Source organism: Pogoniulus pusillus, chromosome 11, assembly GCF_015220805.1.
Source record: "Pogoniulus pusillus isolate bPogPus1 chromosome 11, bPogPus1.pri, whole genome shotgun sequence".
Classification (NCBI taxonomy): Eukaryota; Metazoa; Chordata; class Aves; order Piciformes; family Lybiidae; genus Pogoniulus; species Pogoniulus pusillus.
The window spans coordinates 18,587,761-18,600,274 of record NC_087274.1 but is presented as its reverse complement, the minus strand read 5'-3'; the positions used below and the strand labels follow the sequence as shown (position 1 = coordinate 18,600,274).

Below are 12,514 nucleotides of genomic sequence, written 5' to 3'. Positions count from 1 at the left end.
GAAAATGCTGCTGAGTCCTGTTTCATTACAAATCACTACAGAGTTACAATGGTGCAATCTCACCTACAGTGTTGCTTACAATTTTCTGTTCACCCTGAACTGTACCTGAACATTGCCCGTCAGGGCCATTTCTCAGTGGCCACAGACACTTCACTTTACAGGAGACACAACCATAGTTCTTTCCAAGAAATAACTAGGAATACGTCTGAAGAAAGCATTCTCCAAAGACATCTGCATGCATTTTGGTTTTAAAACACTTCCCTACATAATTTAAACACGTTTGTAAGGGACCAACACTGTCTGCATTATCCTGCCTGTCGCTGTAGTTGTGCTGCTTAAGCATCCACACTTCTCACAGTATAAATATTAAACCACTGCCAGGACAGTAAACCAGCAGTTCAAGGGGACACTAAATGGCTGCTGATGTTTTGACCAGAACAGAAATACTGACATACTGGGGCACAAAATTAGTATAAATAGACTTTATTGAAGTCAGTACCTCTGTACTGAAGCCAAAGATTGTGTCTACAGAAGCACAAGTTGTAACATTTCACAACTTCTAAAAGGAATGTCAACAATTACAACGATCATGCATACCATGGTCGATAATCACATTTTTTTAGAAGCATTTTCAACCATTTCTAAAGAAATGCTTATAACATTGTTATATATAGAACTACTTTCAATAAACTGCAAAACATTGATCAGCTTTTCCAGTATGAGCTACAGTGTCAACACAAAAGGGAGGCATAAATGTTTAATTTATGAAATCAGAATGGAATATTTACTGTAAAGAAAAATTAAAAAGCTTTCAAAATAAAGGCCATTATTGAACCAAAGTGAAGAGCACAACTTGAACTTTGAATCCTTTCATCTCTTAAAGCTGTCCTCTGAATAACTTCAGTTCAACGCACAAATTCAGTACTGTGAGTATTCCTTGGACTGCAGTTTGGCAATGATCCGATCCAACTGTCTCTTTGCTTCGCACTGTGGGAAGTTGCTCATGTCATAATATTGAGGGGCAATTTTCACCAGCCTGTCGAGAAAGGAGAAGCTCATTACCAACACTCAGACTTGCAGAAACTCTACAATGGAGGGAAGCCAAGCTCATCAGTTGTTTACAGCTCATTCTGTCACTCTAAGTTTACACAGATACTTAAACTTCAATCCCAAAAGGCAATGCCTTACAGCCCCTTGCTGCTGTTTCAGCACATGCCATGGTAGCCCACATGGGCAGAACTGTTGCTTAATATCAAAGCACACAAGCCACAAAGTCCTCCCAAGTATCAGTTGGTATAAGAACATAGTTCAGCCGTAGATGCTTTAAGCTTGAAAACACAACCAAGGCCATAGGATCCTGCTTTAGGCTACTGAGCACTTGTTGAGAATAAGATTTCTAAAGAAGGATTCAAACACCTGTTTTCCATTCAAATTCAAATGCTACAGGTATCACATGTATCTTTAAACTGTCTGCACAACCTCAACAACTGAAGAACCTCCTGGGACCCCAAAGCTCACAGCTTGGCAGCTGAAGTACAAGTTTAAAGACAAGCAAGACAATTCAGCCCTCTGCTTGCCTGCAGAGAATGAGGCCTCCCATTTCCTTGTATAAACATTATTGACAAATAAATACTCTGACAGGGCAGGCTGTCCCAGCATTACCACCACCTTCAATCATTTTAAGGCAGCAGTGAATCTTGTTCAGATCCTTCAAGGGAAAAAAACAAAACCCAAAAAAACCCCAAACACCACCAAAATCAAGACACTCATTGCCAAGAGAGGTCCCTAATTTTGAGAAGTATCTACTGGTGTATCTTACATTACGTACACAAGTGGGTGCTGGGACATACTCCCAACCCAGCATCTCCAAGCACCTTCTTCCCAAGAGGATTACTGCTGTAAACAGTTTCAAGTGAAACTCCTTGCTGTATAGAGTCTGGGCATCCCTGTGTTACACACAGGTCTCACAAACAGCAACAACCACCACAAAGAAAGCCTTTAGCCATCTGCAAGACCTCCAGTCTGTGGCACTGCTGTTCCCCAAACCACTTTAATAATATTAGCTTCAGGGAAAGTGAAAAGAATGACCTCAATTTAAGAAAGTAAAAAGAAGAACAAGAGCTTTACAGCAGGTCATGACTGTTTTAAGACTTTTGGCTTACCATTCTGGCTTGATGTCTGTACATGTCCGGATGTAATTCTTTGTTGTAAGGACAAACTCATTATAGAGCACCCATTCTGGTTTATGGTCAAGAACAGTGGAGGGATGTAACTGCACCACCTGGTTATCTTTTACTGTTAAGTAATGCCCTGTTCGTTCCAAATGTGCCACCTAAGTAAAAAGACATTCTTGCATTAATACAGGCAAGTTTTAAATCACACCATTTCAAGTGGACTGCTCAGTGTGCTATACAAAATACACCATCCTAACTTTCAAACCTCATCTGGATTTGGCATCTTCCTTGACCACTTCAACTGTTCAGGTTTTGTTACAGCCAGTTAAGATGCCAGACTGGTTTTGCAAACTGCCACAGTCAGCAAATATTGTAATGCATAGTTCCAGCAACATACAAAAATAGTTCTGACCCAGAAAGAAGAATAATTATTAGAGCAACAGCAATGCAAACTGAAGTACTGGGCAGGAGTATGTAGTGGATGGGTCTGTTACACCACAGAGGGTTAAATGTAGTCTACTACAGACACCCGCTTGAGCGCTTCATTGCAGTAGCTGCTGTGGGACTGGTGAGTCACAACATCAGCCCTGTGGGTTTGTATTAGCGCAGTGTTCCAGTGGTAATTTCACTAATGCACTTATTAGTCCCAAAATCCTCTCACAGTGGACCTAAAAAAAAGTGTCAGCCTGGTAAGAATGGCAAGTTTAGTATGTCAAGAAATAAGAGCAGTTTTGTTATAGCATGAGCTTCAGAGCTGGAAAGTGTAAGTTCAGCAGCACACTTCTGCCATGACCTTGGTGAAAATCAATTAACCTCTCTCTGACTAAGCTTCCTGCTCTGTGAAAGGAATAATGTCTACCTCACTGAGATCCTCCGATAGCTAGCTCATTAAGATTTGGGAAAGCAGACAGTTATCCTTAAAGGATATTCTCTGTAAGAACAGTTAATCTAACAGAATAGGTAACTAAAATTAACCTTTTGATACTGGTAATTCCAGATGACCTCAGTACTTATTTCATTACACGTACACACACAAAAAAGATTAAGCAGGATGGACAACGGCTGAAAGATGTCTGAAAGACACGGTTTTCATCAGATGATCATTAGCTGCTTGCCTTTAATATAGACTGTGTACTTGTTTTCTTAATTCCCAGGTACAGCTTACCTTTTTTTCTGCCCAAAGGTAAAATCCACCTATTAAATGAAAATCCCAGGAGTTCTATATCAAAAGCTACCTTTAATTTTAAGTCACAATATCTCCTTAATAACAAATTCCTTTCTTTAAATGTGCTTCTTTTAGATTGTATGACATTAATATCCAGCTCATGCTTTAGGAGTGGAAAAAAAATATATTTCAATAGTCTGCAAAATCTTTTCACCCAAGATTTCAGAGATTACACTGCTACTTTATTCAAGCCTGAGGAGCCAAGAGAGGATCTTTTAAATGGAGATTAACAGTGTACTGTCTCTAACAATTTAGGCTTAATTTCATCCAACTCAATCCAATGTTTGCAAAATTAAATAGCAGTATACTTGCAAACCAGACTAGACTGGAAACTCATCTGTCACAGACACAGCACATATGCTGCTGTGGGATTATGTCTGTAGGTTTGTTTTTTTAAAGGAAGTATTTTTGTTTATTTCCAAAGAAAATACCAAAAAAAGGCTTAAAAGACAGATTTCATTTTTCAAAACAGAAGTAAAACACGTGTAGAAAAATATGTGTGTGTTTCCTCTTTTTGTTCTTCCTATAAAAGGACAGAACAACTCATTTAGGTTTCACTCCAGAAAAATGTGCTGTTAAATTTAAATCAATACAATTTACCAAGATGTATTAAAATAGTGAAGCCTTATCACATAGCTCTCCCAAATACATACAATTTGCTTTCCTATGTAATTTATAATGATAAAGAATTGTATTTCTTGTTTACTTTGTGTAATTCTCAACCAAGTAAAAAGATTCTGAACTAAATGAACTCAAGGTAAAACACAAGTACAGTTAGGTCTTAATTTCCAGGGAAGGACAGGGACTGAAACAACCCCAATTAAGCTTATCGAGGATGTCCTCTTGAAGTGATCAGGCACTACTCTGACTTTTCAATCCTGAGCCAACACTGAGCCACACTTTGCATCCTGTTGAGGTGTTTCTAGTGAGCATGCTTGTTAGTGCATGGATTGGTGAGCAGGCTTAGGTTCCACAGTGGCAATGCTGACATGAAAACTGTAGTGAAGCTATGACTCCACAGCAAGCAACGATGACCTGACTGTCAGCTACTACATTTTCCTGCTTTCTCTTGGCCCAAGCAGTTTCAGTATAGCTCACAGAGCCAATTCTGCTTCTTCTCTGAAGGTGTAAAGTGGCTTGGCCAGATCACTATGCTAAAAGAATTCAGAATGGGTTCAGGCAAGCACTAGGGTTGACATAAGGCAGTGAACAAGGACACAAGAGAGGCAGCACATAACACACCTATGCTCCTCTGAACCCCTGGCATGTAACCAATCCCAGTGTAGTGGTTGCTGGGCCAGATATGTCCTCCAAAGGTCCCTTCCAACCTCAGAAAATGGTTGCATTCTGTGCTTCTGTATAACGTTTTGTTTGGAGTGTAAAAAGCTTCCACAGAAACCACAGAATCATACCAAGCATGTCAAGGAAATGAACTCTCTTTTCCGCAAGTGCTGGTAGTAAGCAAAGTATTATGAACGCACTTGAACTCTGAGATTGTCAAGGGATCTGTCATGTATTAGTATAAAACATTTGTGAATTGGGCTACTGATCTGAATGGGGCTGTCAGTGAGAAGATACTAACACTACTCACTACAACACAAGGAGCTACACATACATGACTTAAACAGGACCATAAAGCACCAAGCCAGCCTATGCACCTCTGCAGCAGGTGACAGCAGTGGAAAACATAATTTAATTTATTAATGCTTTATCAACGTGACAGAACTGTGGCCACCATGGCACGTGCCCCCTTAAGAACAGAAGTTTCAAGGATGTCACAATTTCATGAAGAATTCCCCACCTTTCTCTGAAGTGTTGACTGGCTTGTGCTTCTTTATTATCTACCATGGCATCGAACCTTAAGGGCCCAAACAGGGGCCTTGAGTCAAACATGTCAAACTATAAATACAAATGCATTTCAAAGGGCAAATACGGCAACAGTATCACAAGACTCAACTATTTTCAGATTTAAAGTCACAATTTTTGGCAGACTGGTCTTGACAGACAGGAGAAATGATTGTTTCTTGTCTGTCTTTTGAACAGAGAATGTTAATGTGCCCTGAAGGAACAATGTCAGATGCTTGGGCTTCCAAAGCCACTGCTTGCAGAGCATGCAACAGTGTTTTCTAAAGCTATTAAAAAGTTTCTACACTGTTGTTCTGCATTCTTAAAGGGAAAAATGAATAGCATTAAATGCACTGGTGACCACAGGTTTATTTCATTACCACTCTATTATTGGAGGACCCTGATTATGTAAAGACTTCAAAATATACATAATCAGATGCATGAAATAGCACCAAGAGTAGCATCAAGAAAGAGATTTTAATTAGCAGTCTAATCGCCTGACATCCAACTTCCTGTACAGCACAGGTCATTTAATTTCATCTTCTGTAGTGACCCTGATATCTCCTGTGCTTGAGTAAGCCACATCGTCCAAAAAAAGTTCCAAGCTTGATTAGAAGACATCACAGGACTTTGTTCCACCTTAAAATACTGACAAATTTTCCAGTTAGTTCTTGCTCTAAGAACTGCATGTAATATTTATCTGCATCTACGCTTCCCCTATTTGTAACAGATTACAAATCATTTAGAACTATGTCTTTTGCAGTTACTTTGAAATGTTTTATGAAGTTACTTCCTCAGCTGTTCAGAAGATAGCGGTCAATTCCTGACTGCTCAGGACAGAAACAGTATTTCAATACTAGAAGTCTGCCTATGACACGTCTTCCAAATAAGATCTGACTAAATAACAACCAAGCAACCTGACAAAGACTACAGACCACAGAAGGTTAGGGGTTGCAAGGGACCTCAGAAATCATCTAGCCCAACCCCCCTGCCAGAGCTGGATCACCTGTACCAGATCACACAGGAACATATCCAGGTGGGTCTTGAGAATCTCCAGAAAAGGAAACTCCGCAACCCACCCCAGGCAGCCTGTTCCACTATACTATGTGGTAGCACAGGTAGCTATGTATAACTTAAACCCCATTCATAAAGTTTTGATGGATTATAACCACCACAGTAACACTAAAAGCCACAGAAGCACTGAACTATGCTACCTACAAGGCACACGCACCTGCATGAAATAGCCAGTAACTAATGCCTTTCTTATGTTGATGTAATAGTCTCGACTGGTGAAGTCTGTGCTTCTACGAGGCAAATTAAATCTGTCCATGATTCGTGACAGCTGTTGGCGTACATTGTCTGCAGACATCAGGGACCTGTAGTTAATGAAGTTGTCATAACACCACTGAACCGACTCATGATCTGCAACATTAAAAAACATCAAAAATTAGTATTTCATCCAATTAGAAGAAAATGGCAACTAACCAATTGATCAGCCACTTGAACAAGAAAAAACATACCATCAACTTTTATAAATGACAACAACTCTTACTTTACTGAATCAATTTCTTGCATTAATTAAGGTGCCCAAACTGTTTTCTATTCAGGAAGCATGGGGGCAGGACAAACATTAGCTTCCTCCCACTTCACCAATAAGCACACAATTAGTGAGCTTTGCTGAAACCACAACAATACATTTTCCACTCCTCAAAAATTGTCTTCCAAACTTGCAGTGCAGAGTGTAAGCAAAGGTAAGGAACACTGCACAACCTGTAACTGTAGCATGTAATGATCATGCAAGAAGACTGGACTGCATTTGGGAAACCCAAACCTGCTTAAATTAAGCATCTGAGCAGCAGTCAAGATACAAACAGCCTAATAAAGTGTGCTGCACCTCACAGCAATTTAAGTAAGTGTAGCTGACTGGTAAAACACACTGGCAGTAACAAACTCCGTACTCTGAAATTATTGTTTCCACTGCCGATAGCTCTAATAAGCATGTTAAGATAGCAAGCCTAAACCATTCTATCAGGATGAAAACCTGCACGTTTACCAATAAGAAACTCAGTTCTCCCTATCAATTGTTACTTTTCAAGTGATGTTCTTCCAGTATTTGTCATCTTAATAATCCAAGCAAGCCAGCCTTAAAAAATATGGCAAAGTATCTCTTGTATAGAGAGACTATTCTGAATTTGCATTGAAGAAAGGGACGGTTACATAATTTACATTCTTCCTGTATTTTACTTGACCCAATCTATTTTAAATGAAGCATGAATACTGAAGCAATTGTTCATTACACAGCAGAATCAGAACTGAAGCATTATATCATTTGTTGCTTTGTGTGCCATTTGAACTATGCATTTTAGATGACACATAACTGTGTTACATGTTTCCATATACAAACAGTAGCAGCACTGTTCTCCTACTCCAAATCTCAGAAATGCTGCACTATTTCACAGTGAAACGGAACAAAAGATTACTCCTCAAATAGCTCTGTCCCTCTGTAACCTGAGCATGAAAGCAGTAGCTTCCAGAAACACGCGTACATAAAATGTCTGCAAGAGATCCTGTATCTTGTTCATTGAAAAGCTAACAACAAAAAACAAGCAGCAGATGCCTCCAATTCACAGGTGTTTAACACGAACTCCTCAGCTATTGTTTCTATTAATTTTGAATACTTTTGACCAGACTATTACTCTGAAGATAAACATACTTTGGACTGCCACATAATGACCAACCATTAGAATGTTTCAATGCAAAATTTCTAATCAAAGCTGCAACAGAAAGGGACACCAACAGCTCACAGAAAAATTTAACTGGAGCACCTAATTTAACCTGGCTGGCAGTTAAAAGAGTAATCTTTCTACTTCCCACTAGGGAAGTGACTGTTAAAAGTGTGCCACTTATGCAGTCATTTTTTAAAGAGAACTCCCAGCTTCACCTGTTTATTCTCATCTTTGTCAAGCTGCTAAAATATCCTTCAGCTGTGCTGAGGAGGGCCATTCCATACACTGAAATGGGGTACCGTTATGCTATGGCTGTAAGTTACTTCTGGATGAGTTACCCCTTTGCCTCTTAGTCCATCCCAAAGCCATATTACAGAATTCCTAACTACATTTAAAAGGCTTTGGTTCTAGAAACATATTCTCCAAATTCACTATATTTTCTGCACTGCTCTCCTTGAAAAATTACTAAGTAATAATGCAGATTTTTTCTGTAATTGTCAGATAAACATCTAATATTTCTTAATCATAAGAACATTTACTTCCTTCTGTCCAAGGTTACTCAGCATTGATTTAAAAGCCTGGCCTGTCTCCATACTCATCAGTTCATTACATGATCTCTTGGCTAGCTTTTTGGTTTTGCTCCTGACCCCACCCAAAGGAAAGTATCACTTAAGTAACTCTTACACACTTTAAAAAATAAACTGAATATTTAATATTACAACAAAGTGGCTGAAAAAACAAGCCTAAGCCTTTCAACTGTCCTTGAAAACCAGGAATGAAAGCTGTCAGCATGAAGTACTACAATTTTGGTAAACCAAGTGCACACTTACTTTGTTTGAAAGCATGGTAGACATTCAGCAACGTCAAATGATCTCCATCTATGTGGGCAAACCTCATCTTGGCTTCATCTGCTGCTTTCTTTGCTTCCGTGGGGCGAACAAAACACTGTGGGACTAAACAAGGTTGGTATGGGCCCAACACAAACGCCCATATCGATGAGTCACGCATTCACAGATAGAGGAACAAGGCCTAGCTAGGTCAGTTCACAGAGCATAGGGCAGGGCAGGATGGCCTCCAACTGCATCTTGGACTGTTTACTACCTTGATTTGGTACATCAACACCTAACCACATCTGTAAGACAAGAGGGTTTCAAAGCTACAGAGTACCTGATTATTTTAATAGAACTATACGTAGGCATCAAAATCTCTAGTCTGAAGGCCATCAAGATTGCCTAATATATACTAGAAGGCTAAACAGATCTAAGTTCAAAACCCAGTGCTGATAACTCTACCAGGAGCTAGAACCCCAGGTAACTACACACTTCAATAGCAAGTTTGCTTTCTCAGAAAGCCTTTAAGGAGAGTGAAGAAGACAGTTCTGCAATTGTACTGCACTAGCACAGTCTAAACCAAGAGGAGAATTATCACAAGCCTCTTACTAGACAGAACATACTAGTAACACCCAAGTCCTCTTCCCCAGCTGGTACTGTTATCAGCACTGGTATACAGAAACACCTGAAGAAGGTATTAATGAGTCTAACAGCTGCAATGGTAGCGGTAGTGGTGGGAGGTTAAACCGTCCTTTGGCACTACTTGGAAAAAAAAAATTAACCAATCATCATGTGTAGAGTTTATCATTATGTTCTCTTAAATCTCCATCTGTTTAACTTGAATCCAAGTTCAATGCTTTAATGTTCCCTTTCCAAATACAGCCTGAGACCACAAATAATACTGAGGCATTAATTCATGGTCTGTCAACATTCATACAGGTTTATAATACCGACACTAATTCACAAGATGCTGAAAGTAGTTGTAAGAGATCTTCACTTTATAGAGAGGAAGGAGATATTAAAAAAAAATCAGTTTGGTTTTAAGTGGATGCAATTTTTAAAATGTCAAATCTCAGTAAAATTAACACTAAGTTAACATTCGTATTCATGCTACAAATTCCTCATTTTCCCACTGCTTGGGACTACACAGACTTCTCTTACCCAAAGCCCACCTCTTACCCAAGAACACCTCTTTGCATCTCATCTGTCCCCAAGAGATGAGGGCCTTTTCATGGGGTATTGTATGGATTTACTTTATTCTTAAAACCCCATAAAAGCCCCAAAACATTGTATTAAAAAAATAAATTAAAAAAATCTATTGAACATTGGCATTCAGGAGGAGAAAGAAAAAAAAATATGAACAAAACACACGCTGCAATGGTGAATCCCATGGTAACAAATCAGGGAAGATCACTGCATTAAAGAAAAAGGAAATGCAGGTGCAAAATGAACACCCTGTGTTTTGGGCTCTGCATTTGAAAACAGGCATAATATAAAGTGTATTTTAACTTCAAACTCAGACTACTGAAAGCATATTCCAAACTACCCTATCACTGATTTAACTCACTGTTTTGAGTAAGTACTTCACACTTTCTACCCCACCACAAGACACAAGGGCTCCTATGAAATGAAGTACAATTATTTCACGTGCTCATTTATTCAGTGCTATTCTCTGCTTTTTGCTGGTACCTAGTTTTCCATTCAGTCCAAACTGGAGTGTTATCCAGAGCCTGATAATCTTTATGTGGACTTAAGGCACCAAAACAGTTATGCCAGTGGTGTAAACAGCTTTTGCTTTGAGAATCAGTCTTCACAATTGCTAAGACTACACTTTGTTTAGAAAAAGAGAATTTCAGTTTCAATCCATGTATTAATGAAGTCAAACAAATTCTGTTAAAAAACCCTTATCATTACACTCACTGTGCCTTGAAACAAATAAGCATCATGGCCTAGAAAATGGCAGACAGAAAAAGGAGTAAGACAAAACACTTGAACCCAGACTGTTCTGTAGTAAAAACTGGGGGAAAAGGGAAGGGAAAAGACAGGCACCAACCTACCACCACCTCCGCAATTAAGCCATTTTATTACCAAAAAAATGATTACGATTCTGCCCTGCCCATCTGCTCTGAGTCTGAACAGTAACACTGCAACAAACATTTTAGCTTGTTCTTAAAACCTTTCATATCAATATACTGTAAGACTGAACTGAAGCAACAGAGTTCACACTTAGCCAAAACATTTGTTGTTTGTTTTTTTTTCCTCTATTCAACCAAATTAAGCACGTAACCAGCACATCAGCATTGTGAGGAGCCTGGTAAAACAGCACACCCAAGAGACACGTGGACATTTATGAGGAAAAAACATCCCCATTTTCAAATAGGCTAAATCTTGATCTTGTGTTATGACAACTAGTTGTAAAATAAGTCAGTCCTACGTAACTGGGCAATGAAATACAAGGCTTGCTTGGTAACATTTCTCTCATCAAGCTCTCGACAAGCAGGTCTGCTCTGACGCAGCACTACTCTCACAGCAAAGTAGAGCTGTGCACACAAATCAAGTTCTCATAAATATATGCCCTCCCCTGAAGTTTTTCTTATCTTTAAACATAATGACTGTTCCTCAGCTTTGCCACCTCATGACTGAAAAATGCATCATTTCATGTAAGAGCTGATGGTATAAGATAAATTACATGGTAATACTTTCACAAATACTGGGATTTACTGAAGTGTAGAAGAATGCACGATACAAAATAAGCTTGACTGCCTTAAAACCAGACTGATTGAGATGACATTTCTGGTCCTAGCTATGAGCCTAAAAAGAAATTTCTCTTCCACTAGCCTGACTTCCACCCACCCTCTATCAACTCAAATACATACACTTAACTGAAGCTAGGAGAAGCCTGTATGGCCATTTCATGTGTGTTAATTTCTTAGTAAGACTATTCATTAGCTCAGAATCTCTCAAATGTAATGATTAAACTCCTCATGACTGATTACATCCCTATATGAAGATCTAAAACTAAATCTAATTTTATTGGAAATATATTTCTATTGCTTATGTTACTGATGTGGAAAACCCCAATTTTCCCCAAACCAAAGATGCGCATTTTATTTTGATCTCTTTCCCTGCCATTACCTGACAACATGGCAGTAATTGATAGGACCTCATTAGAGCAGTTGTAGTCACAACTTGCAATAACCATTTTAGCCAGCTGTGGGTCCAATGGAAATTCAGCCATCATAGATCCCAACTCAGTCAAGTCTCCATCATCATTTAACGCAGCCAGGTAATTCAAAAGCTCTAACGCTCGCATCAGAGTTTCAGGAGCTAAAAGGTAAAAAGGAGATATTTAGGTACGCACATTAAACAAGCTGTTCCAAGTAAGCAATAAAATGAGGACGCATTGACTAAAAGTCATCTTATTTTTCATTCTCCATTCAACTGAGCTCCAAATACAAAATTCTTACCAAATTCAGTTATATAAGTCCAGACACGAATGAGCTGAGAAGTGAAGAATAATAATTGCTTATTTAGAAGAGCTCTTAACTGGATCAAAAGCTTTGAGTATTCGAAGATTACTGCTTTTCAAAATTCAGACAGCAGTGGCATTGTGAAATATTCAGTATCACAGCAATATCGCTTCCCCCTAATGCCCTGATTCATTCTCCCTTGTTCCATACAAAATGGATCGATGCAGTTCTAAACTCTCACCCA

The 12,514-nt window shown here is 39.0% G+C and overlaps 1 protein-coding gene across 1 annotated transcript in view; it reads right to left on the bottom strand.

The window, feature by feature from the left end:
• Nucleotides 1-467: 467 nt before the first annotated feature.
• Nucleotides 468-12,514, bottom strand: part of DHX15 (DEAH-box helicase 15) — a 34,157-nt gene continuing 22,110 nt past the window's right edge. The window contains exons 10-14 of the mRNA XM_064151328.1: nucleotides 11,936-12,127; nucleotides 8,801-8,923; nucleotides 6,476-6,666; nucleotides 2,163-2,332; nucleotides 468-1,036 (exon numbers count right to left, since the gene is read on the bottom strand). Of these exons, the coding sequence (XP_064007398.1) occupies nucleotides 919-1,036; nucleotides 2,163-2,332; nucleotides 6,476-6,666; nucleotides 8,801-8,923; nucleotides 11,936-12,127 (794 nt within the window). The 3' untranslated portion in view covers nucleotides 468-918. The remainder of the gene's footprint in view (nucleotides 1,037-2,162; nucleotides 2,333-6,475; nucleotides 6,667-8,800; nucleotides 8,924-11,935; nucleotides 12,128-12,514) is intronic.